The sequence below is a fragment of the Lepidochelys kempii genome, chromosome 1 (assembly GCF_965140285.1).
Source record: "Lepidochelys kempii isolate rLepKem1 chromosome 1, rLepKem1.hap1, whole genome shotgun sequence".
Lineage (NCBI taxonomy): Eukaryota > Metazoa > Chordata > Testudines > Cheloniidae > Lepidochelys > Lepidochelys kempii.
In genome coordinates, this window is record NC_136380.1 from 118454418 (window position 1) to 118477655 (window position 23238).

The window sequence follows — 23238 nt, forward strand, 5'->3', positions numbered from 1 at the left end:
CATCCTTTAGCTTGTCATTGCCAGACTTTTGACGGAGAAGAATTATTTTGTGGAAATTATAATACATTTCTTGTATGTTCAGTAGGCTCTGTTGATACATACTTTCCAGCTGAATTCTAGCCAAATTCTTTTGTTTAGCAATATTGCCTAAGCTTTTGTTTCAGGTGGCAGGGTTGAGTTTCTATGCAGGGAGATTATACAGGCTGTTGATGCTTTAGCAAGAGTGTAAACTCAATCTAATCCATCTCTGAGCCAGTTTTCACCACAGGAGGGTGCTGCTATCATTCCAAAGGTTCAGGCTTTGCAAGGTTCAGTGTGGATCTTAGCGTGGAGTGTTTATTACAAAATGTCTGTGTGCTGCTGTCAAATACAGCTGAGGAAAAGGACTACACCAATATCCTGGCTTTCCTGGGTTCTGTGGTGCAGTGTGATGCTGTCTCCTGCTTGGGGATATGTGATAGTCAACTGGGTTTCGTGGTCAGTTACCAATGAGGTGGAGGAAGAACTGGACAGTTCCTCAAACGAGGAGGCTCTCCCTGCGCTTCTGGAAGACACGACTAGCATCTGGAAGCAGAGCTACCCAGCCTCTGTTTACAAAGAAGATGGGGAAATGAGGTCAAGGCCAGTGGCTGGGAGATCCAAGCAAATCTCTTCTCCTTCTAGGATGTTTTCCTACAGGAGAGAGAGTGTCAAAGGGACAGACAGCATTACTCCTCAGGAACAGGCAATCAGAACTGCCCGTTTCCTGACCCATTATAACGGCTGGGGCTTCTTGGCTACCGAGTCCACCCAGGAAAAGGTACTGTAAGTCACATCCTCTGCTAGACATTGAGAATTCTCTTTGACTACTGGACTTATTTACCCACTAACAGCGGGAGAGGGCTTGCACATTGCTTGCTTGTATTTTACTGTTCTGTAAAAGGCAGTAAATAATCTGTTTTGAGAAAGCATTTAGTATATAAATTACACAAATTCTTTACTAGCATTAGCGATTTATTATAATGCAAAACTACATAACAGCATCCCAGCACTGTTATGAAGAACACTATTTACTGTCTTATAATCAACCATGTACTGATGTCAGCTACAAAATATGCAGATAATAAAAGCTGTCAGTAATATTAATCAGCCTGTAAAAATACAGTGCTGGTGCCACATATTTAAGCAACATTCACAGCTTTGCTTCTCTGCAAAAGATTTCTAGGAATAGAAATCATGCTTACAGTACAATAGAAGAGAGATGCTAAAGAACAGCACCTCCTGGCAAGATGCAGAAAAAGAAGAGAAAAACATTGGGCTAGATCCTCTGTTGAGGCCACGGAGCCCACACTACACAGCTCAAGGAAGGATGCCTTTATGTTCCCCCAATCCTGAACTGGCTGTGTGTCCTGCTGGTTCCCCGGCATAATACAGAGCAGCCTAAAGACTGCTATAACTAATGCTGGCTGTCAACAACCCCAAAGGGCTGATACAGTAGCCAGAGATCCGCAGGATATAAGGGGTATGCCAGCTGCGCCCCTTTGCTTCCGCTATATTTTCTGCACTAGGGGTGGGGTGGAAACTGCAGCACTGGTGCTAAGCCTCGAAGATATGCCTGCATGGGGGTCAATGGCGTAGCCACAGGTGAGCCGCAGCCGCATATGGGCCCATTCAAATATGGCTTCCTCTACCCATGTCAGGCCAGCTCCATGGGGCCCCGGTACCAGAGCCCAACTTCTTCTGCCCTGGTTGGGCCAGCTCTGTGGGGGTCCAGGAACAGAGCTCAGCTTCCTCTGCCCATGCTGGTCTGGTTCCATGGAGCTCAGGGAGCCTCTGCCCATATTGGGGCAGTTCAATGCAAAGTTCAAGTAAATTTATACTGGCATTTTTTTAAATAGTGCATCCTATTGGGCAAATAGACAATTTTTGAAAAGACTTTAGTCAGTCAAAAGCAAAGCCGTGTCTGTAAGGGAATGTGTGGGTGGAATAGTGCCCGTCCATAATAATTTGCGGCCCACCCAGATTCCTAGCTACACCACTGATGGGGGTTATCTGACCTTGACCATCTGTACCCACTTCAGGACCATTTTGTCAGCAGTGTGATGTTGAGCAGCTGGCCTACAGGGCAGAATTTGGGCCATTATTTTTCCAGCTGTAAAATACTTCTAAAAAAAGATGGTTTTGAACTATACATAGCTTTCAATAATACTGACACACAGGAAAAGTGAGTTTAACATTAATTCTCTTGTTAAAATGTCCACAAATTAGGGATTAATTTTTTTAGTTACATTAAAAAAAAAAGAAAGTAAAAGTTAGCAGCCAGTAAAACTTCTGGGAAGATTTATTAAAGAAGCAGCAGCCTGGCAGTTTGTGAAATGCAAAGCGTCAGAAGCTAGAAAAAATATTAATAAAATATTCCCAGTTGTACATTTGAAGTCTCTAATTCCATCTCAGGATTTCAAATATGCTATTAAATCATATGATCTTAGCTGCTATGGTTTATACTCTCATCAGAACCCTTTGATGGAATTACAGTCTTAATAAAATATGTGCAGTTTGCTGTCCATAATTATAATACATAAGTAATAGCGAAAAATGGATTCATAATAAAACATGTAATTCATGGGTCTGTCGTCTTTGCTGTGAATTTTGAGTTATGTGGCCTAGACTCAGAGTTCCTTTTTGAATGTGAACTATAAAGTTAACCATGTATGAAAGACTCAAATTTAAGTGATTGAAATTTCTAATGTTATTCACAGCTTCTATTTTTTATTTTATAATTCTTAATAAGATTGGTTGGTTTCCTAGATATGTGTTTGCATAAAAAATACCCCTTATCATCTGCAGTATAGATTGTATATAAACATTAAAAGTGTATAAGCATCAAAAAATGGAAAGCACGTGATCCAGGTTAGTATCACCCATGGTTTTCTCCATAACTATTCATGTTTAACTTAGTTTTGTTACAAAAACCCATTGGTTATACTGAATTAGCTCAATATATTGATTATTATTTTTAATATCCAACATCTAATTGACCATTTGGAATTACATACCTGAAGATATATTAAAAAAAAACAAAAAACAAAACCCAATACAAGGTCTAGATGGGCTACTGTGATTTCTGAGGGGATGAGAGACATGATACAATTATCACGTTATAGAGAAAATTATCCTTTGTCTTTCCTAGGCAATAGAGCTACAACCACAAGGTCTCCTTTCCAAAAGTGGGGGCAGATTTTTGCACATGGAATATCCACTGTGCAAGTGCAAGTCAGGGGAAAGGAGAGCCAACTTTTGAAAAACTGGCACAGTAAGGTCTGCTCCTGTGCCCATGCATGTCAATGGAAGTTTTGCTACTGACTGTGGATTAGATGGCCTATAGGCCCCATCCATGCTGAGTTGTCTGTAACTGTGTTTAAATTCAGTTTAATTTTAATCATAGTTCTAGTTAAAATGGTTTCTACTATAGTTTAGCCAGTCAATGTGGCCACATTTCAAAGCAAGGCAAAGACCTCAGTGCAGAGGGGTCCAATATCAGAATGAATCAAAATCTGAAATGGAATACGAATCCTTTTAGATTCCTGAGAAAAGATATCACTGCCATCTGGGGCAGATGCTTTCATAATTGTTTTTTTAATGCAGACATGTTTTTGTACTTGCTAGTTTCTTTTAAAAAGTTGGCAATTTAAAGAAAAGGGGTTCTGCATATCACCATGCGGGGTGGGGGAGGGAAGAGAGATTTGTTACCATACCACTATGATAAGTAAATCTAATTTAGAAAACAATGAGGTCTAGTGGTGAGAATGGAAACTGGGAGCCAGAACAACAGGTTCTATTCCCATTTCTGCTACTGACCTTGGGTAAGTCCCCATCTTTGTGTACAATGTATAAATGCAAAGTTTTAAAGCATTGATTGTCTGGCTTTTCTCAGATCCAAGGTGTACCATTTGGGAATTGTTTACTAATCAGTGATGGGCCCATCAATAACAGCACTGGAATACCTTTCTTTTATGTGACTTCAAAGGACAACACTGTGACAGATCTGATGAAGAACTCTGTGGCTTCTCTGACATTGCCAGAGGCAGAAGGAGATTTCTGCAGGTACCAACAGTCTGTCTTTCTGATAGCAGTCAATGAAAACAAATAGATTTCTGATAGCATTTACATTTGTGTTGTGAGTACAATATTATTTGAAATATTTTTGGCTAAACTGAAGCAATACAGGCAGAGGCATGGTCTAAGCATAGGAACAGGAGCCAAGAAATCCTGGATTCCAAACATTGCCTTGACAAACACCCATTCTGGCTTTGGACAATATTTTATGCCACAAATTTAAAAAAGGGACCTCCAGTTTTGGGTACCTCTGTTTTTGTGTTCTAATGTTTGATACTTAGGTCTGATCCAAAGCCCAATGAAGTCAGTGGATCCTTACACCCTGATTCTTACATCTGACATGAAGGGGGAACAATGGTGGTTTTAGACCACCCTTTCAGTGTCCCACTTCTGGGGCTGGATGAAAGTTATTTTGGCCCACAGCAAAAGCTAGAATCTCCACAGGTTTGTTTTATATTATAGGAGAAATGCCTCAGCACAATCTCTTAAAGGAAAGCTGAAATATGAGGTGTATTCTAATATCTACATCTAACTACAGAGAGTAAGAGACATAGAACCAGTGTGCAACACCACTGATTTCAGTGGCATTACAGCTACTTTCGGAGGGTATGAATTGGTCTAGCATCATTAAAAATGTTTCATTGTCTTAAATACAACATCTTCATAGTCAAAGAGGAGAATTCTATCTTGATGGTCCGATGGAGGTTAAGATAGAGAAAATGTAGCTCACCCTTTGAAAGCATAAGGAAGTCAGGAGAATTGTAAAGTCACTGTAAGGATAGTTCTATCCTTTCTTTAAAACATTGGATTAATTTTTTTAAAATTAATCATTTTAAAATTGTACGTATCGGAATCAAACCTTTTTCAAAGGAATAACAAATGGTATAATTTTCACTCTCCCAACCTTCTCATGCATTTAAATGATAAGCTGAACATCTTCACCAAAAGTTTCAAAACTTGATGACTAAAGTTAACCTTCTTTGTCATAACACTTAAATAAGTGGCCTCATTTTCAGATGGCAACGAGAGCTGCTGGTGATCAGCAGTTCAGAAAATCAGCTTACCAATTTAGGTGCCTAATATGGACATAGGACCCTAACTTTGAGTGATCATTTTTGAAAATCTTGGTTTTATGTTTAGCTGACCTCATCAGACTTAACCACCTGCTTGGGACTTATCAGTCCATAGGCAGCAGTCAGAAAGACTAGTGACAGCTTATAGAAATATTGAAAAACCTTTGAAACTTCACGTTTATTATATACTTATTTAATAACTATTAGTTATTTGAGGTACTAAAGCTCACCTCTGCCATTTTCCTTTTAATGCTGATTCTCCAGAAGCTACTCTCACTTATGACCAAGGCCAGAGCCATCCTTTGAGTAGGGCGAATCAGGGCAACCACTCCGGGTCCCGCGTTTTGGGGGCCCCTGTGGGCCGCTGCAATTGGCCGGCGGGATCAGTCCTGGAAGACGAATCCGTCACTTCCGACCCAGGCCCCACACTGCCCTAGGAACAGCCCTTACCAAGGCACTGTATATTTTGCAGCCAGCAGAACTGAAATTCTGCAGCTGGTGTCTGTAGCACTTTGGTGCTAAATTCTGTGGGAAACTTAAAGTTTGGTGTCAGCTGCAAGTAAATTAAAATGTAGATGTTGCTATTGCATTCAATTTGAACATAAATATTCGAATCACGATGACATTCCTTGCATTATTTATATGGATATTACGTTCAGTTTATTTTACATTATTTCTGAAGTTACCCATTTGCACAGATTTAGTATTAACAACGCAAAACTGCACTGGCAAATTGTGAGATGAAATGGAAAGTTTGGAAGCTGATGAGTCACCACTGGGGTTTTTGGTCCTAGGAATGCATGAAAATATTTCTACAGTCTTTTGCACCTAGGACGCGGTTGGGAACTTGGGCAGTGGGAGATGATAACTCTTTCCCTTCCCTCTGTGAGCAGGGTCAAAGGTGATTTTAACTTTTGGGCTAGAAAAGCAACCCTTGACAGCCGCCAACTGTCACCTCCACCTCCATATCTGCGACTGCATCCCCTGAGTGATAAGTACATAGATGTTTGTGTAACCTGACTGGCAGTGAAAAAGTTATCAATTGCTGGTATTTAAATGGTTTTTGTTAGGTTTCAAAGTCATTCCCCAATTGAGATGACCAAGACTGTACATGTCTATGCAAGCTGTTGCTTAGGGCTTTCTTCAAGTGCATGAAGATATCGTTGCATTAGTTTACATTCAGTTCACATTTCTAAAGTTTTCTCCACATCCTTAAGAGCTAGACATTAAAATAAGTAATAGTTTGGATACTGCTGCACAGACCTGCCTCTGGGGGTAGCTTCAGGGGCCAATTCCACAACCAAGAATCACAGGATACCTGGGGCCTTCCTTGCTGTCTGTGCAATGTGCTTTTCTGTGTCCTCCAGTACTAACTCTAGTATTGACAGTGCTGTTGGACACTCTCGTACCATAAGCCCTCCTGAACTGGCATTCCAAGCACTTCTGCTGTGTGTATGTAGGAGATATAAGGACAGTGCCGGGTAAACAGCGGAACAGTATCAGTGCAGCAAAAGTGTATCAATGACCTCAAAGCACCCAGCACTATCCCCAAAGTTAGTATCATCAGGTTAGGGCCTACATTTCTCAGTGCAAGGTTTTAAATGGGTGGATTGTTTTATATGCAGGGAGTTTTCTTCCCTGCTACCCATTCTTCATCTCAGAGGCAAGATCTACTAGCTCAACATAGCCTACGATGTCTGTCAGCTCAGTGTTTCTCTCCACTGCTAGCGAAATAGTGAGATGAATAGCTATTTCTTGCATAAGAAAGTTCCATTGTATGAGGTTTTAATATATGGTACTTTGCACAGAAATTGTCTCTATCAAGGGTATCATTCACTTTATAACTGAAGAACAATTATACAAAATAGCTAAACAATAGTGGATTCCATGAGAAAGGTTGTATGCAAGCAATGAATTTGGTCCTGTATCTTGTCTGCATGCAGAATTCTATTAGAGTATATACATACCCCAAGTTGTAAAAACTAAAGAAAACTTGAAAGCAATCAAAATTCTTAAGAACAGTTAAGTATCAGGGGGTAGCCGTGTTAGTCTGTAGCCACAAAAACAACAAGGAGTCCGTGACTCCTTGTTGTTTTTTAGGAACAGTTGGCACCCTGCTAAGGAATACTTCTGAGTTATTCTACACAAAATAAATCTCTGGTTTAGAAATAATACACAACTGGCATTTTAATAGACTTTTTATAACTAACAAGTATCAGGTGATGTGTATTCACATGTCAGACTGGTATCCAATTTATTGATTTCACAGTCTTACATCTATTCAGCTGGAAAGAGAATTTGAAAAACCCAAACTTAAACTAATAACAGAAACAAAACTTCTGGTCATGCAAGAATGAGGGAAATGGCCCCATACTAGTAGGGGCTAATAGCAGTACATTATGATATTGTGATTATAATCTAGATTCCTCATCACTGATCAAAAGATTTCCACTTCCCAGAAGGATACAGGGGACATTGCTTTTAGAGCACTCCCTGATGGCCTGTCCATGGAATAGCATTAACGAGTATCTTCAGAGGATACTAGTTGAAGGGTAGGTGTTATTCTGAAGGGGGGCTGTAAGTGGGAAAAAGAGGGAAGAAAAATTAAATGGCAAAAAGCCATTCCTGGAATAAATTGGTATATAATAGTTCACTCTCCAGAAAAGGAGAAAGGGCCCAATCCTGTTCCCACAGCATACGGTGAGAGCAGGATTGGGCCTTAGATTAAGAGGCAAAAAACAAACCCAAAATACCATTGTTTTAAATTAAGACTGACACACGAGCTGCTTAGAGCATTTCTCTTACTTAGCAAAGTACCAGGCCTCACTATTGCCCTGATTCTGCAAACACCTAAGCATGTGACTAGTCCCACAGAAGTCAAGTTAAGCACATGCAAAGGTGTGTCCAGGAGCAGGGCCAAATACTGACCTCCTAAAGTAGTAGTAGTTACAGAACTTCCTATCAAAGACTGACTTCCACACTGGAAGAAAAAAATGAAAAGAACATTCTGACAAAAAGCAGTTTTCTAGGTTAGTCATGTTTTTTGTTTTCCTTTTACGATTAGGTCAGATGCTGGTGTTTTGAACAAGCCTTCTGTTTGATCCACATAATCCTGTATTTGTGAGGTCACAGTCTGTTAACATGAAAAGGAATGGAATGCCACAAATTCAGCATTACACCTTCAGGCAAACCCTGATTTCAATCTAAATATCTGACAGTCAGTAAATACAGTAAGACAAACTATAAAAGCTAAGTGAAAGGCAAATGTGTTTTCTAGAGATGGGCCTGCACAGAAACCCTGAATCCAAACACCCCTGAACTTTGCAGAAGTTTAGATTCAGATCCCAATTTTGTGACACAGGAACATCTTTGTCTCTCTAGTATTTATGTTGTCCCTCTTTAGTCACATTCAGGATAAACACTTCAGTAACTGTTACTCCAAAATCCATATTTAAAGATCCATCCAGCAAACACATAACTACTAAATTAGAAAGTTAAATATGAAACCTATTAACATCACCATGCAGCACACACAATATAGCTCTAAATTATTGTTTTCTTTTTTTCTTTACACTTAAATAACCAACTGTAGAAAATTCCAACCTCATACACCAAGGTCTGTTTCTTTCTCTGTGTTTACTGAAACTACCTAATGTTGTGATCCTCTTTTCAGGGGGCTGACTGTTACCATAAAATTGGCTATGGCTGTGCCACACAACATTCACTGCTTAATCATGTAATTCATAAGACCATAAGAATGACCACACTGAGTCAAACTAATGGTCCGTCTAGCTTAGTATCTTATCTTCGGGCAATAGCTGGTGCCAGACACTTCAGAGGGAATGAACAGAACCCGGCAATTATTGCGTGATCCATCCCCTGTCAGCTTCTGGCAGTCGGAGGTTTAGGGACATCCAGAGCATGGGATTGTGTTCTTGACCACCTTTCTTAACAGCCATTGATGGACCTATCCTCCATTAACTTATCTAATTCTTTTTGAACCCAGTTATACTTTTGGCCTTCACAACATCCCCTGGCAATGAGTTCCACAGGTTGACTGTGCAGTGTGTGAAGAAGTACTTCCTTATGTTTGTTTTTAAATCTGGTGCCTATTAATTTCATTGGATGACCCCTAGTTCTTGTGCTATGTGAAGGGGAAAATAATACTTCCCTATTCACTTTCTCTGCACCATTCATGGTCTTACAGACCCCTATCATATTCCCATTTAGTCATCTCTTTTCTAAAATAAACACTTCCAGTCTTCCTTATATGGAAGCTGTTCTACACCCTAATAATTTTTGTTGCCCTTCTCTGTACTTTTTCTAATTCTAGTATATCTTTTTTGAGATGGGGAAATCAGAACTGCACACAGTATTCAAGGTGTAGGAGTTCTGTAGATTTATATAGTGACATGATATTTTCTGTCTTGTTAACAATCCCTTTCCTAATGGTTCCTAACATTCTGTTAGCTTTTTTGACTGCCACTGCACATTGAGTGGATGTTTTCAGAGAAATATCCACAATGACTCCAAGATTTCTTTCTTGAGTGGGAACGGCTAATTTAAGCCCCATCATTTTGTATGTATAGTTGGGATTGTTTTCCAATGTGCATTACTTTGCATTTATCAACATTGAATTTCATCTGCCATTTTCTTGACCAGTCACCCTGTTTTGTGAGATCTCTGTGTAACTCTTCGCAGTCAGCTGTGGACTTAACTATCTTGAGTAATTTTGTATCGTCTGAAAACTTTGCCACCTCACTGTTTACCTTGTTTTCCAGATAATTTATGAATATGTTGAACAGCACTGGTCACAATACAGATCCTTAGAGACTCCACTATTTACCACTTTCCAGTGTGAAAACTGACCATTTATTCCTATTTATTTAATTTATCTATCTATCTATCTTTTAACCAGTAACTGATCAATGAAAGGACCTTTTATCTTATCCCATGACTGCTTCCTTTGTTTAAGAGTCTTTGGTGAGGGACCTTGTCAAAGCTTTTCTGAAAATTCAAGTACACTATCACCCCTGTCCACATGTTTGTTAACACCCTCAAAGAATTATTGGTGAGGTATAATTTCCCTTTACAAAAGCCATGTTGACTCTTCTTCAACATGTTGTGTTCGTCTATGTGTCTGATAATTCTGTTCTTTACTATAGTTTCAGCCAATTTGCCTGGTACTGAAGTTAGGCTTCCCGAACTATAATTGCCAGGATCGCCTCTCGAGTTTTTTAAAAAATTGGCGTTACATAAGCTATCCTCCCGTCATCTGGTACAGAGGCTGATTTAAGTGATGGGTTACATACCACAATTAGTAGTTCAGCCACAGAAATTTGCTATTTATATGAACAAAGACAGTCAAGCACACCAAGAGCACTTAACCTGAAAGAAAAACAGCCTAGGAAGGAAGTTCTTCTAGGAACTGTGGAGTGATCTAAACCAAACTAGAATGGGCATGTGACCAAACACAGAAATCAATTCTATACAAAAAAGCCATTTTTTCATTCTTTTCTTTAACCTCAGGACTTTCTTTTGATTTAAAATGGAAGACTCTACATCCACAAATAAAGATGCCTTTTTAACTCTCTTTGAAGGCTTTGAAGACAGAATGAGAAAGAACATTCTTTTTTGTCCAAATCAGGGGGAAGGCAGGGCAATAGTACCCTGCAGTATCAAGCTGACAGCCAGCAGCGGCTTTTCAGATTATGAATTTTGCTTTCAATAGAGATTTTGTCCCATGTTCAAACCACACAGATTAGTAATGCTAATACATACTTTCTATTTCAGATCCTTCAGTGCTGAATTATGATGGCATATATCAGGAACATAACTTGTCCTTTTCTAAATATAAAATCAAAGTGCTGTGTGTTTTAATACACAACCATGATAATTATCTGATGGCATAACGTTTCCTTCTGTAGACTTTAGAAAATAAAATCCTATGGTGTAGAATATATTTCCAATGTAGTAATTAACCCTGTGATCCTCACCTCAATGTTGGGCTGTTGGAGCCAAGTGGAAGTGACTGATGATGCTAAAAGGTCCCTAGATTTGCGTGTGTGGGAGCAAGAGACAGAACATCATCAGTGGAGGCAGGGCCCTCAACTTTGGAATTTACCCCTAAAAAAAGCTCTGTTTTGTTGGGTGTTAATGTAGCCCTACCACTCTGAGTTATAGTTTTGTCAGATCTGGACCTGGCTAATTTTTGGATGGGAATTCTCCAATGAAAACTCAGGAAATGACTGCAGGGACTAGTGTTGGGTGTACTCTTGTGCAAGTAAATATTTTAATAAGTAGGTGCCACTCTTTACTCTGAGTCATTTTTGAACCATGACCCAACATAGGTGGAAACAGAATGGAGTGAAATGGGTGGAAAATGAAAATATTTGTTGGTGTACACCTCAGAGCATTGTGTAATTCCTAAAGGTATTTCATCAGTGTATGGTTTTTGCCATAAGATGATCAAAAGTGACAGCTTCTTTTAGTGCTTAAAGCAGACAGTATGGTTCCTTTCTGTAGGACTGGAATGAAGTGAATGCTTTTGTATGCAGCTCTCTCCAGGACTGATCACACATGCTTAACATAAACAACTGGCTGACCAGAATCAAGTGTTCAATGCATAGTTTGCGCCCCCAGGAGCAGAAAAAGTGGATAAATCAATTCTTTCCTCTCCTCAGACCTAATGAATAACTGAAATAACCTCTCTAAAACAATGTGCACATGAGCACTCATGTAGCTCTAATAAAATGCATAAGCTTTGTCTGATTCCCATTAAGTCTGGTTTTGTTTAATCTCTTTAGCAAGGTGTGTATCTTTTTATGTAAATGGTATCCATCTTGATTCCTTTGTCTCCTTTCCCAAATATGATCTGATAATGCTTCGGGATTCAACCCAGACCATTAAGGGATTGTGTCACTGCCTGCCCTGCAACTCTGGATGCCTTCAATGCTGTGCTCCTGTGGCTCACAGCCCTGACACCAAGAGCCCTCATTCAAGCCTCTAGGTCGCAGCTTGGCTTCAACTGCCCAGTTATTTTGAAGGATGATTGAAAAACCCCCTCAGTCCCAAACTTCCCCAAAATTGCCTGCCAATGTGACAGTCTGCTGAAGTTCCCAGACTTGTGAGATACTGTGTAACCCCTCTCAGCCTCAGCAAGTGAGAATTTTGCTGTTAAAATGGGTGACGACTCCCTGACACACCATTTTGTCTGCCTGCCCAGCAAACTCTTCAGGACTCTAACCATCCCAGCCTTGCCTCCCAGGTAACAAACTCTGAGCCCTAACTCCTGAGTTCCCCAGAAACGTCTCCCTGCAGCGTCCAGCCTTCTTACTGAACACTCACAGAAGTTACTAAGTTTGTTGCTCCTTTAAAGAGAAAATACACTGCAATTAATTAATTTAACGGGGGTTTGACAAACACTCTTATTTCAATCACAGCACTGAATTGGTTTATAGCAAAAGAAAAACAAGTTTATCAAACAAAAAGTCATAGGTTTATGAGATATCAAGTATAAGGAATAAACACAGAAATGGTTACAAACCAACAAAAGTAAAAATACACCTCTAAGACTAAAACTTAATTTCAGCAAGTTACAATCTTTGCCTAAGCAGGTTTCTCAACCATATTCAGTTCTGAGAGACTTCAACCCCTTGGTTGAATGATCCAATGTTCAGTGATTTGAAGAGCTCTGACCCTTTTAATCTCCCCCCACCCCCCAGTGATAGATAACTATGAGGTTCTCTCCCTTTCTTTTTATAGTCCAGTAAACGTTTGAATTGTATTCTTTGAAAAGTAAGCTTGGAGAAAGCTTCTCTCCCTTGCTGGAGTGTAGATGCCAGGCTGTCTTCCCAAAGTTCACTGAACTTGCTTCAAGAGGCAGGGAGGCTTCCTGGGGGTACAGTCTCCATCCTCCTGTTTATTCATATATAAGTAGGGCTTCCACTGTTTTGATCTGACACTACTTCATTTACATTGGAGATAGGTAGATAGCTGCCTTCCCTCCTCTCTGGGAGAAAATCTGTTTCTCACTGTGTCTGGTCACGGACTGTAAAGCAGGGGTTCTTAACTTTTTTCTTTCTGAGGCTCCCCCAACATGTTATAAAAACTCCAAGGCCCAGCTGTGCCACAACAACTGTTTTAATGCATATGAAAGCCAGGGTAAGCATTAGGGGGTAGTGTGCAGGGCAACTGCCTGAAGCCCCATGCTACAGGGGGCCCCACAAAGCTAAGTTACGCAGGGTTTGGCTTCAGCCCTTGGTGGCGGGGCTCAGGGTCCCAGGGTTCAGCCCTGGGCAACAGGGCTTCAGCTTTCTGCCCTGGGCTCCAGTGAGTCTAATGCCAGCCATGCTTGATGGCCCCCCTGAAACCTGCTTGTGCCCCCCCACCCCTCAGGGGGCTCCGGATCCCTGGTTGAGAACTGCTGCTGTAAAGCATGTCAATGTGTATCCATAATTCCTCATATTGTATTAATGCCTACATTTCACAGTTATATTAATCACCAGTGTGTCACAGGCTTTCATTAAAGACCTTACTTGATATGCTTTTATACAGTAATATTGTATACAATCAGTTGATGCAATTGCTCATCAGTTGAGGTTCCGACCGCCACTGTTTATAGTTAAGAGGCTATCTCCCCCACTCGCTAGTTTGATGGCTTTGTTTACCTTTTATGTAAATATACCTTCGTTGTCTCTGCCTGATGACCAGGCTGGTCAGACAAGCAAATACACATTCCTTTCTCTAGGGCAATCTGGGCTTATGCATTGTTTGCCAAGCACATTTTAAGACCATAATTCTGGTGCATATTTATAACTCTTTGTACAGATCTTATAAATACCTCATGTTAGAATTTTAAGGATCAGTGAGTTATTAATTTTCAGTTAGATATTATATGCCACCTTTTGAGTATATATCATGAAAACGGTGTGTTAGGTGTAGTGAGTATGTCAGGCCTGATGAGTTACTGAAATAAAGCAGCGAATCACCAATGGCCCTCCGTGTCACAAAAATAGACCTACTTTCATCTTCCCACTCAGTTTTATGCCACACAAAGCTAAGATGGACCTGAGGAGTGAGGACTGAATGTGAATGTTTTTATATAGAAGGCAAGAAATCATTACTAAATGTGTAACTATGTATAGGGGGGAGGGATAGCTCAGTGGTTTGAGCATTGGCCTGCTAAAACCAGGGTTGTGAGTTCAATCCTTGAAGGGGCCATTTAGGATCTGGGGCAAAAATTGGGGTTTGGTCCTGCTTTGAGCAGGGGGTTGGACTAGATAACCTCCTGAGGTCCCTTCCAACTCTGTTATTCTATGATATCCACTGACATGCATAAGGAGTTTATGAATGAAGAGAGGCCACAGGTTCACTTCCTATATCCCTCTATTTCTGGGCAGAAAGTCCCAAATTTACATCAGCTGTACCAATAACACACTGAAAACACAGGACCTGTCCACATTAGAGACAGAACTGTACTACTACAACTTTAGTGCTTGTACACAGGTTTAGAAAGAAAAAAAAAGCACATTGTAAGCGGTATACTATACCAAAGAAAATGCAAAAGTAGAGTTCTTTCAGAACATTAAGCCTTTTGTTAGATTAAAATACCAATGTCAATGTAAGACTAGGATACAAAGTTAACTGTTATGGAACGGAAAAGTATGATAAAAGCCAGTGATAAAAGCCATGCCAACAATATAACAACAGAGTGTACCAAGTTCAGATGTGTCACTGTCCTTGTTCAGCTTTTCTAGTATTTTGTCCGATTTAATCTTCACACAAAATTTGCTTGCTGATTTGCCAGCAAAACAAACTGAGCCCCCCTAAATTGAATATTTAAATATACAAACTACAGTTTGAACAAACTGTTCCAAAGACTAATAGTCTTTTAATCACATGTGCAAATAAGCGAAACACCCCAACCAGTGAGACAAAAACATAGTGAAATCTGCAAACAAAAGAAAAGGCCAAGGAGAAAGAACATGCTCAAACATTCTAGATATTGAGGTACATATCTCTTGGGGTAGGCCAGTACTGAAAATTAACAGATATAATTATTTGATCTTTTTGTGTACACATTTCTCTTTTATTCTAAAAGAGTTAGGAGGAGGGATCTAACATGCTGTCTGATAGCTCCTGATTATAACGCACATAGTCAAATCAAATCTCCCACCGCCATACGTCCCATGAAACTTAACCTTCCAACCAGAAAGAATGTCATTTTATAGTTCCTTCTTCCTGTAAGTAACTTGCAACAAATAACTAAGATATACCAAGCAAATGCACTTGCAAACTAATTTGCTTTTATCCACTGTTCAATTGTTTTACTCCATTTTCAAATACCTGATGGGCTTGTAATGAAGAAATAGTCAGTTGCATGCAGGTGGAAACAGGCTTATTAATTGAACTGAATTTCTACAGGTACATATTTTGCTTGTTAAAAATTCCGTTCACTTATTTTAAAAACTAATCTAATTAAATAGATAAAAATATGATACTAATGCAATCTTAAACACAAAAAGTCAGAGGCTAGACTAATCTCAGTTATGCAGTGTAAATTGGGAGTAACTCCACTGACTTCAATGGACTTACGCTGGTATAACTGAAATCAGAATCTAGTCAGGGAAATGCAGATTTTCAGGTGCTCAGAGTAACACTAATTCCTTAGTCTGTACTAAAATATGTTGCTGGAAAATTTCTAGATCATCATTTTTTTAAATAAACCAATGTTAAATAAAAAATTTGAGCTGGATCCTAGCCCCAACTCTGGTCTCTCCCTCTTTCCCCCACTGAATGTAGAAGGTGGGAGGAGTCATGACCAAAGTACACATTGATCTCAGTCAGCATAACAGCTCCTTGGGAGCCCTGAGGCTGCTCTAAGCTTCTGGGGATGGTAGAAAACCATCTTGTGGGTAAGAGAACCACATATTGCACCTTTGCCGCTCATGCTGTCAGCTGTGCCCAGTGCTTATTGGGCACAGCTGAGTATCAGCCCATTCTATTTTCTGTATAAAAGCAGACACTTTATCCAGTAGGCGACAGAGTTTTTATTACCATTTGTGGGGAATTTGCAGGTGTTAAATTAGCTGCAGGAACACTCCCATATGTGTCCATGCAACAGAAACATACTGAGAATTATAAGGAAAAAAGTAATAGGCAAATTGTATCTACAGTGAGGGGCCAGGCTAACGAGTTCAAGTCAAGATCTATGAGTAAAACTGCATGCAGATCAGGCTTAATTTACTGCAGTTGCCTTCTTTATGTTAAAACACTTGAGAACAACAATTGCAATGCTTGTTTCTTAATGTGAGTCTCTGGACCTAATTAAGCCATCGTGTAGGATCTAACACTGTGAGGTGCTGAGCAGTTTCAACTGCTGTTGAAACTAATGGAAGTTGAGGCCACTCAGCTTCTCACGCAGTTAGGCCCTCACAATGGTTTCATTGTGATTTTGCTAGCAGTGGACTTACTCCTCATTTATATCAATGTAACAGAGAACCAAGATGGTCAGGGATGCAGCCCCATGCTCTGGGTGTCCCTAAACTTCAAACTGCTAGAATCTGCGACTGGATGACAGGGAACGGACCACTTGAAATTGCCTTGTTCTGTTCATTCCATCTGAAGCATCTGGCACTGGCCACTGTCAGAGACAAGATACTGGGCTAGGTGGATCATTGGTCTGATCCAGTATGGCTGTTCTTATAGTCATAGAATCAGTCCCATAGCTACACTTGTAATTTATTTTAAATGCCATTACAGTGCAGGCAGAGCTGGAGAGCTGTCAAGAGCCCCCTAATTTGAATGAACTAGAAACGTAACAGAGAATCAGAGTTCTCCTTTTAAAAATAGTGAGACTCTAGCCTTTTCCTTGTCCTTCTTTAGCCTTGAAAACATAAAGTGATGTAGACCAATCACTAGTGTAGAAATGAGCAAGCAGGTGGGTCTACAGCAGAAGGCTACGAGGAAGGGGACTAAAGTTACATACACATTCATTTTTGTAATCGTTTAGGTTTTGGGTGTATGCTAACCATTTCACTAACCCTCCTCAAAATCCTGTGTATGGTGGTGTGATAAGGGTGGACAAGAATCAGTGATGTTTTTGAGGTGCTTGGGTGGGGCACCTTAAAATTGTTTTGCAGATCTACACAAAAATTCTAAGTCTGGTTCTGTGCATGGATGGCCAATCCTAATTTTTGTTGCTACAGAATGACATTCATAAAAGTTCAACAGAAAATCAGCTTATAACATAAAAGATTAGAACAATTACAATTTGAATAGATAGAAGACATCATCTACTTATTAATTATTTTCAAAAGCATGGTTAGAAAATAGATGAATCTCTGTTTTGCTTCAAATTTTGGGCCTGATCCTGTAATTCTTGTTCATGTGAGTACTCCTCACCCACTTGAACAGTCCCATGGAATATCACTACTCATGTGAGTAAAGGTTTGGAGAAGCAAGCCCTGGGCTTAGAATATTACAGCTGCTCAATATGTGAGCACAAGCTCATATTCCCCAAGAGCATGCTATATATTTAGCCAATATGAATAGCTTCTTAAAGACCTCTGCTGTAAAAAACAATCTATTATACATGATTACTTTTCTCTGTGTGCAGAAAAAATATAATTGATCCTGAGGATCCAAGGTGTGCCAGACTGACTCTCACAGGACAGATGGTCATGGTACCACTAGAGGAAATGGAATTTGCCAAACAAGCTATGTTTTCTAGGTCTGTATGTGATATTTATGTAATATAGTAATACCTACAATATTGAGATGAATAAATTGTGAGTGAGGTGGGCAGTTGGGATTAAGGATCCCAGGAGTAACAGGCCTGCTCTTTACTTACTAGGCTGTAGAGCATGTAAGGTGAAATTTTATCCAGTGCTGCTTGGTTAATTATCCAGGCCTTTAGGACTATCTTAGTACTCTTGGGACAGTCAGATATGCCATCCCGATAAGTAGTGATCAATATGTATTTTGATAGAACCTGCTGTATATAATTCTAGGATTTACAAAAGTATTAAGAGTGATTCCCTTACCTCCAGCATGTGTAGTCATATCTGAGGTTTCTGTGACTAGCACTTTTGGCTCTTCCTCCCTTCCACAAAACAAGATTGTGTCAGTTAGGCACAGTCCATAGAAAGGGCCAGTGATGAACTCTACTGCCTCATAGGGAGATCCAGGAGGCAGCCTGAATGTCTCAGGGTGCTTCCAGGTGTCGCCACATTTGCTACTTACACACCTTTGTGTAAGTAGCATCTTCCATGCAGCTAGCCAGGTGTGACGGTTAGTGGTTAGGGGGACAGAATTATGGCTCATCTCGTCCCCCACCCCCTTTGAGGTGCCATGCACTCTCACAGGACTAGGAAAGCAGTAATCCTGATGTTCCCCAAAGCAAAGGACTGCAATTCTTCCAGGCCTTTAAGTGAGTCAAGCAAGGGGATGAAGGCACCTTGGCCCAGATCCGCCTGAACCCCAGATTTAGGTGCCCAAGTCCCAGTTTTAGGCCCCACTGTGATCCACAAAACCCCCGCTCAGCTTCCGCCTAACACTGTAGGCACCTAAATTCACTGGTGGCATAAAGTTTCTACTGTAAAAGTTATTTAGGTGCCTAATTTTCCACCTCTGAGCATGCACACTGCTGCCTTACTCTAGGCATCTGTACACCTACATTTCATCTAAGCCCCAGTGCAATCCACCAACCAGGGGAAAATAGGCAGTGAACATCAATCTTGCCTGCAGGGCCCAATGTGGTAAGCACACTCAGAGGTCACCTACTGGATCAGTCCCCTTCAAAATCTTGCAGGGAGGTGATGGTGCCACCACCACCTTGCAACTTTTAGCCCAGTGGTTAGGGCATTCTCCTGAGAGGTGGGAGATCTCTGTTCAGACAGAGGAGTGAACTGAATCCAAGCCTTCCATATCCCAGGTGAGTGTTTTAACCAATGAGCTAGAACAGGGGTGGGCAAACTACGGTCCGCGGACCATTTTAAGCCGTCCCGTGAGCTCCTGCTGGGGAGCAGGGTCTGGGGCTTGCCCTACTACAGCGCTCCAGCTGGGGTGCTGGGTCGGGGGCCGCACCACGCAGCTCAGCCCCGCTCCAGCCAGGGTGCCGCTGCAGCAATCCGGCTGGGGCGCTCGGTCGGGAGCCACACCACATGGCTCCGCCCCGCTCTGGCGCTCCAGCTGGGGCACTGGGTTGGGGGCTGCTCCACACTGCTCCCGGAAGCCGTGGCATGGCCCAACTCTGGCTCCTAAGCATTCCAATGGGAGCTGCAGGGGCGGTGCCTGTGGATGGGGCAGCATGCACAGCCGCCTGGCCACGCCTCTGTGTAGGAGCCAGAGAATGGCCATGCCACTGCTTCCAGGAGCCGCTTGAGGTAAGCATTGCTCAGAGCCTGCACCCCGAGCCTCTCCCCACGCACCAACCCCCTGCCCCAACCCTGATCCCTCTCCCACTCTCCACCCCTTGATCCCAGCCCAGATCATCCTCCTGCACCCTAAGCCTCTCATTCCTAACCCCACCCCAGAGCCTCACCCCCACCCCTACCCCAGCCCTGATCCCCATCCCATCCTCCGAACACCTCAGTCCCAGCCCAGAGCCCCCTCATACACCCCAAACTCCTCATCCCCAGCCCCACCCCCGAGCCCACACCCCCAACCAGAGCCCTCACCCCCTCCTGCTCCCCAACTCCAATTTTGTGAGCATTCATGGCCCGCCATACAATTTATATTCCCCGATGTGGCCCTCAGGCCAACAAGTTTGTCCACCCCTGAGCTAGAAGTTATAAGGTAGGCAGCACTACACTTTCCATCTTCTCCCATTGTATGTGGAATCAGGTGCCTGCCTAACTCATTCTCACACAAAGTGGTTTAGCTGCCTGACTCTAGGAAAGGTTTCAGAGTAACAGCCATGTTAGTCTGTATTCACAAAAAGAAAAGGAGTACTTGTGGCACCTTAGAGACTAACCAATTTATTTGACCATAAGCTTTCGTGAGCTACAGCTCACTTCATCAGATGCATTCTGTGGAAACTGCAAAAGAGGGTTCCAAGCTGTGGCATAGAAGCAGAAATAGGCAGGTGATGAACTGTGAGCGGGGCAGCACTTGGGACACATCCCTTTCATCAGCATCTCCCATTGGCTAATTTAGGCAACTCCCTGCCTAGACTGCTGCTTTTGTGGATTACATTCTTAGGCACCTTTTTCTCCCCATTTGTTGTATAATTAGCCTAGGCACCTAACCCAAGCTTTGTGGATCCCATTGTTGTTCCAATGATTCTCTAGGCGCATAAAAGTGAGTCACTGCAATGCTCCACATTGCAACACCCAAGTCCCTTTGTGGATGCAGGCCCTTTTGCCTTCTGCCAGCACTTTCCACCTGTTTAAGGGCTGGGCAAAATCTGCCTTTTAATGATAGGCCTCTCAGGTACCCTTGCTGCACTTTTATTTGCTGCCACATGTAGGTTTGGAGCAAGGTTCATTGCAAGTGAAAGTGAGCATAGGTCAATGATGCTGCCTGGTACAGCCCAGGTTTTATTCAGGTAAACTCTTCTAGTTGCCGAAGGTTAGCAACTACTGCATTGAAGAAAGAAATCCACTAGATATGCATTTTGGCAAACCTTTTTGGAATTCTTTGTCTTTTCAGGCACCCAGTTATGAGGAAGTGGCCTCGTAACTACGAATGGTTCTTTATGAAAATGAACATTGAGCACATCTGGCTTCAGAACTGGTATGGAGGAGTTTCCACCATTGCAGTGGAAGAGTATTTCAAAGCAGTTCCAAGTAAAGAGTGATTGGGTTTGAAATATAAATCTTCACAGTTTTCATATTTGCTTTCCAAAAACTTTTTCCAACACCATGTTGTTGGATGGGTATTTTACAGTGACTTTTTTTCAAAAGCATTCAAAATGGCCCCATCTTTTTTATGTGGATCAAATGCTAATAAACCAATATGGATCTTTATATTAAAAATGATATGTGGATGGTAAATCCTACACTGGAACACACAATCTTGGCATTTCAGATAGGTTTGATACCTTCCTGACTGCTACTTAAAATTTTTTTGGATCTGCCTGTTTTGATTTTTAGTGTCATCCACTCACTCATGTGACACTTACAATATATGCTAACTGTGGCATTCTGATTTACAGAAAATCTAATTACCCACACAAAAAATAAATGACTGCTGAATATTGTGGAAGTATTATTGCTACTTGCTATCTTGTTTTGTTGGTGTTCTAAGCAAATATCCCTAGCTGCATATATAAAAAGATGTTTTAAGTTTGTGTTTAATACTTTTAATGTAGAGATCCTCATTTTGGAATTTATGTTTTAGTCAGTCACACCCTTTTCCAAATTATCCAGTTAAATATTTTGTTTGGAAATTGAGGAGAAGGAGTGGTGGACCTTGCTGGCTATTGCAGTGGCAAAGTACAAGCAGCTCAAACAAAATAAATTCAGTACACAGTATCTTTTACCAGCACAAGGATGATTAAACATGTTAAAGGGTCAAACAAGAAATCAGACCCACCACAGGATAATCCCAATACATTTATCAACATTCTTTTTTAAAAATGTAGTCTCTACTAAACCTGTTTTAGATTATGAGACAGGAGAAATATTAAGTTACTTGCTGGCCTAAGGTCACATCCTGTCTCTCCCCTCAGTTTCATTAATTCATTCCTGAGATAGCCTTTCATAGCCAGTCCCTGATTCCCCCCAGTGGTGGAGCCAGCCTTTTAATCCTGTTCCCTAGGTAGATTTAAAAGGGAGTCTCCTACATTGTCTTTGTACCAGGAAGCCTGGAATAATTAGTAGCATTTTCAGTTCAAAGACCAAGCAAAAAATTTCCATTCTCCCTATGAGGAAAGTCAAAACTTCACTGCAAAGCACATGTTGGACTGGCAATTTTTTCCTGCAGGGCCAAGTGGGGCTGCTTTATCAGTTCTTAGCCTCTGCTTACTTTACAATATACCACTAATGTTGTTCTACCCCACCTGACCTAGAATATCTTACTAAGTCCACACTTCTTCTCTCTCCCGTCAATTAATACTGCAGTCTTTGAAGGACTAAGGAGTTTTACCAACAAATTTTAGATTCTTGTCAAGATGGCAAAGGAGGCTTCTTAAACAGATATGTCATCTTAACCAAAAGTCTTGCTTCCACACCACAAAAGCCCCTGAAAGGCTATAAAAGCCCATCACAAACCTGCCCAAGTAGCCTTGAAGTGACTTCTCTGAATAAAGGGGTTTGGGAATGGTGGGGTGGAGGTGGAGGTTGTTTGTTTAATTGGGCCTTAAATAATTAGCTACAAACTATCTAAAAAAAATTTAAATTCCCAAATTCTTCAACTTATATCAATCATCATGTGATATGAGTTAAGTGAATAGAGTTTATTAAACTTTTAACCCAAAGATTATTGTAAAGATTCTATAATAGATTCAAATTTCCCTCAGGCTATTGGTTATAACCCATGGGGTCTGATCTTGCGCCTATGGAAATCAATAGTAAAACTCCCTTTTATTTCATTCTGATCTCAAGGATTTGATCGTCAGTACAGTATCTATAAACCATTGCAACTTACCGACATCCAATTTATTTTCATGTATTCTGTACTTCAGTAAGAATCACATTTTAGTTTAATTATTTTACAGCTTAATATCAATCAAATATTCTCATTTCAGAAAAGCCTTGCTGTGCAATCTTTCTTTAGTTAAATCTTCACTTGTGGCTCTGGAATAGTCCAGAGATGCATTTATTTATGACTGTATGTTAGCTGGAAAAAAGAAAATGAAGTTATGAATTTTGACTTCTGATGAACAATGTTACAATCCTTTACTAATTTGTACCAAGGTAATGCATGTACAGTATTAAGCACAGCTAGTTTTAACTGTTGTTCTTATTTAACCAAAGAATGCTTCATTTCTAGAGTAATTTTCATCATTTACTTGTATGTACTGTTTATGGATGTGTATTGCACTTTGCAATGTATTTTGACTTGTAAAGATAATGAATGTTGTTAACAAATTACCCATCAAGTATGAAATGCAAATAAATAGCAA

The 23238-nt window shown here is 40.8% G+C and overlaps 1 protein-coding gene across 1 annotated transcript; it reads left to right on the plus strand.

Annotated features, from left to right (window-relative positions):
- The first annotated feature begins 346 nt into the window (after positions 1-346).
- CREG2 (cellular repressor of E1A stimulated genes 2) lies at positions 347-23238 on the plus strand. The gene is made up of 4 exons (XM_073327620.2): positions 347-799; positions 3914-4083; positions 17788-17901; positions 20823-23238. The coding sequence occupies exons 1-4, from the start codon at positions 347-349 to the stop codon at positions 20968-20970; spliced, it is 885 nt and encodes a 294-aa protein (XP_073183721.1). The 3' UTR covers positions 20971-23238.

Bases quoted from the DNA above. Each gene is read 5' to 3' on its own strand.
- CREG2 (XM_073327620.2), top strand. From the start codon at position 347: ATGTCTGTGTGCTGCTGTCAAATACAGCTGAGGAAAAGGACTACACCA. The intron at 4,084-17,787 runs GTACCAACAGTC...CTCTGTGTGCAG, and splicing joins GCAGAAGGAGATTTCTGCAG to AAAAAATATAATTGATCCTG. The intron at 17,902-20,822 runs GTCTGTATGTGA...TTGTCTTTTCAG, and splicing joins AAACAAGCTATGTTTTCTAG to GCACCCAGTTATGAGGAAGT.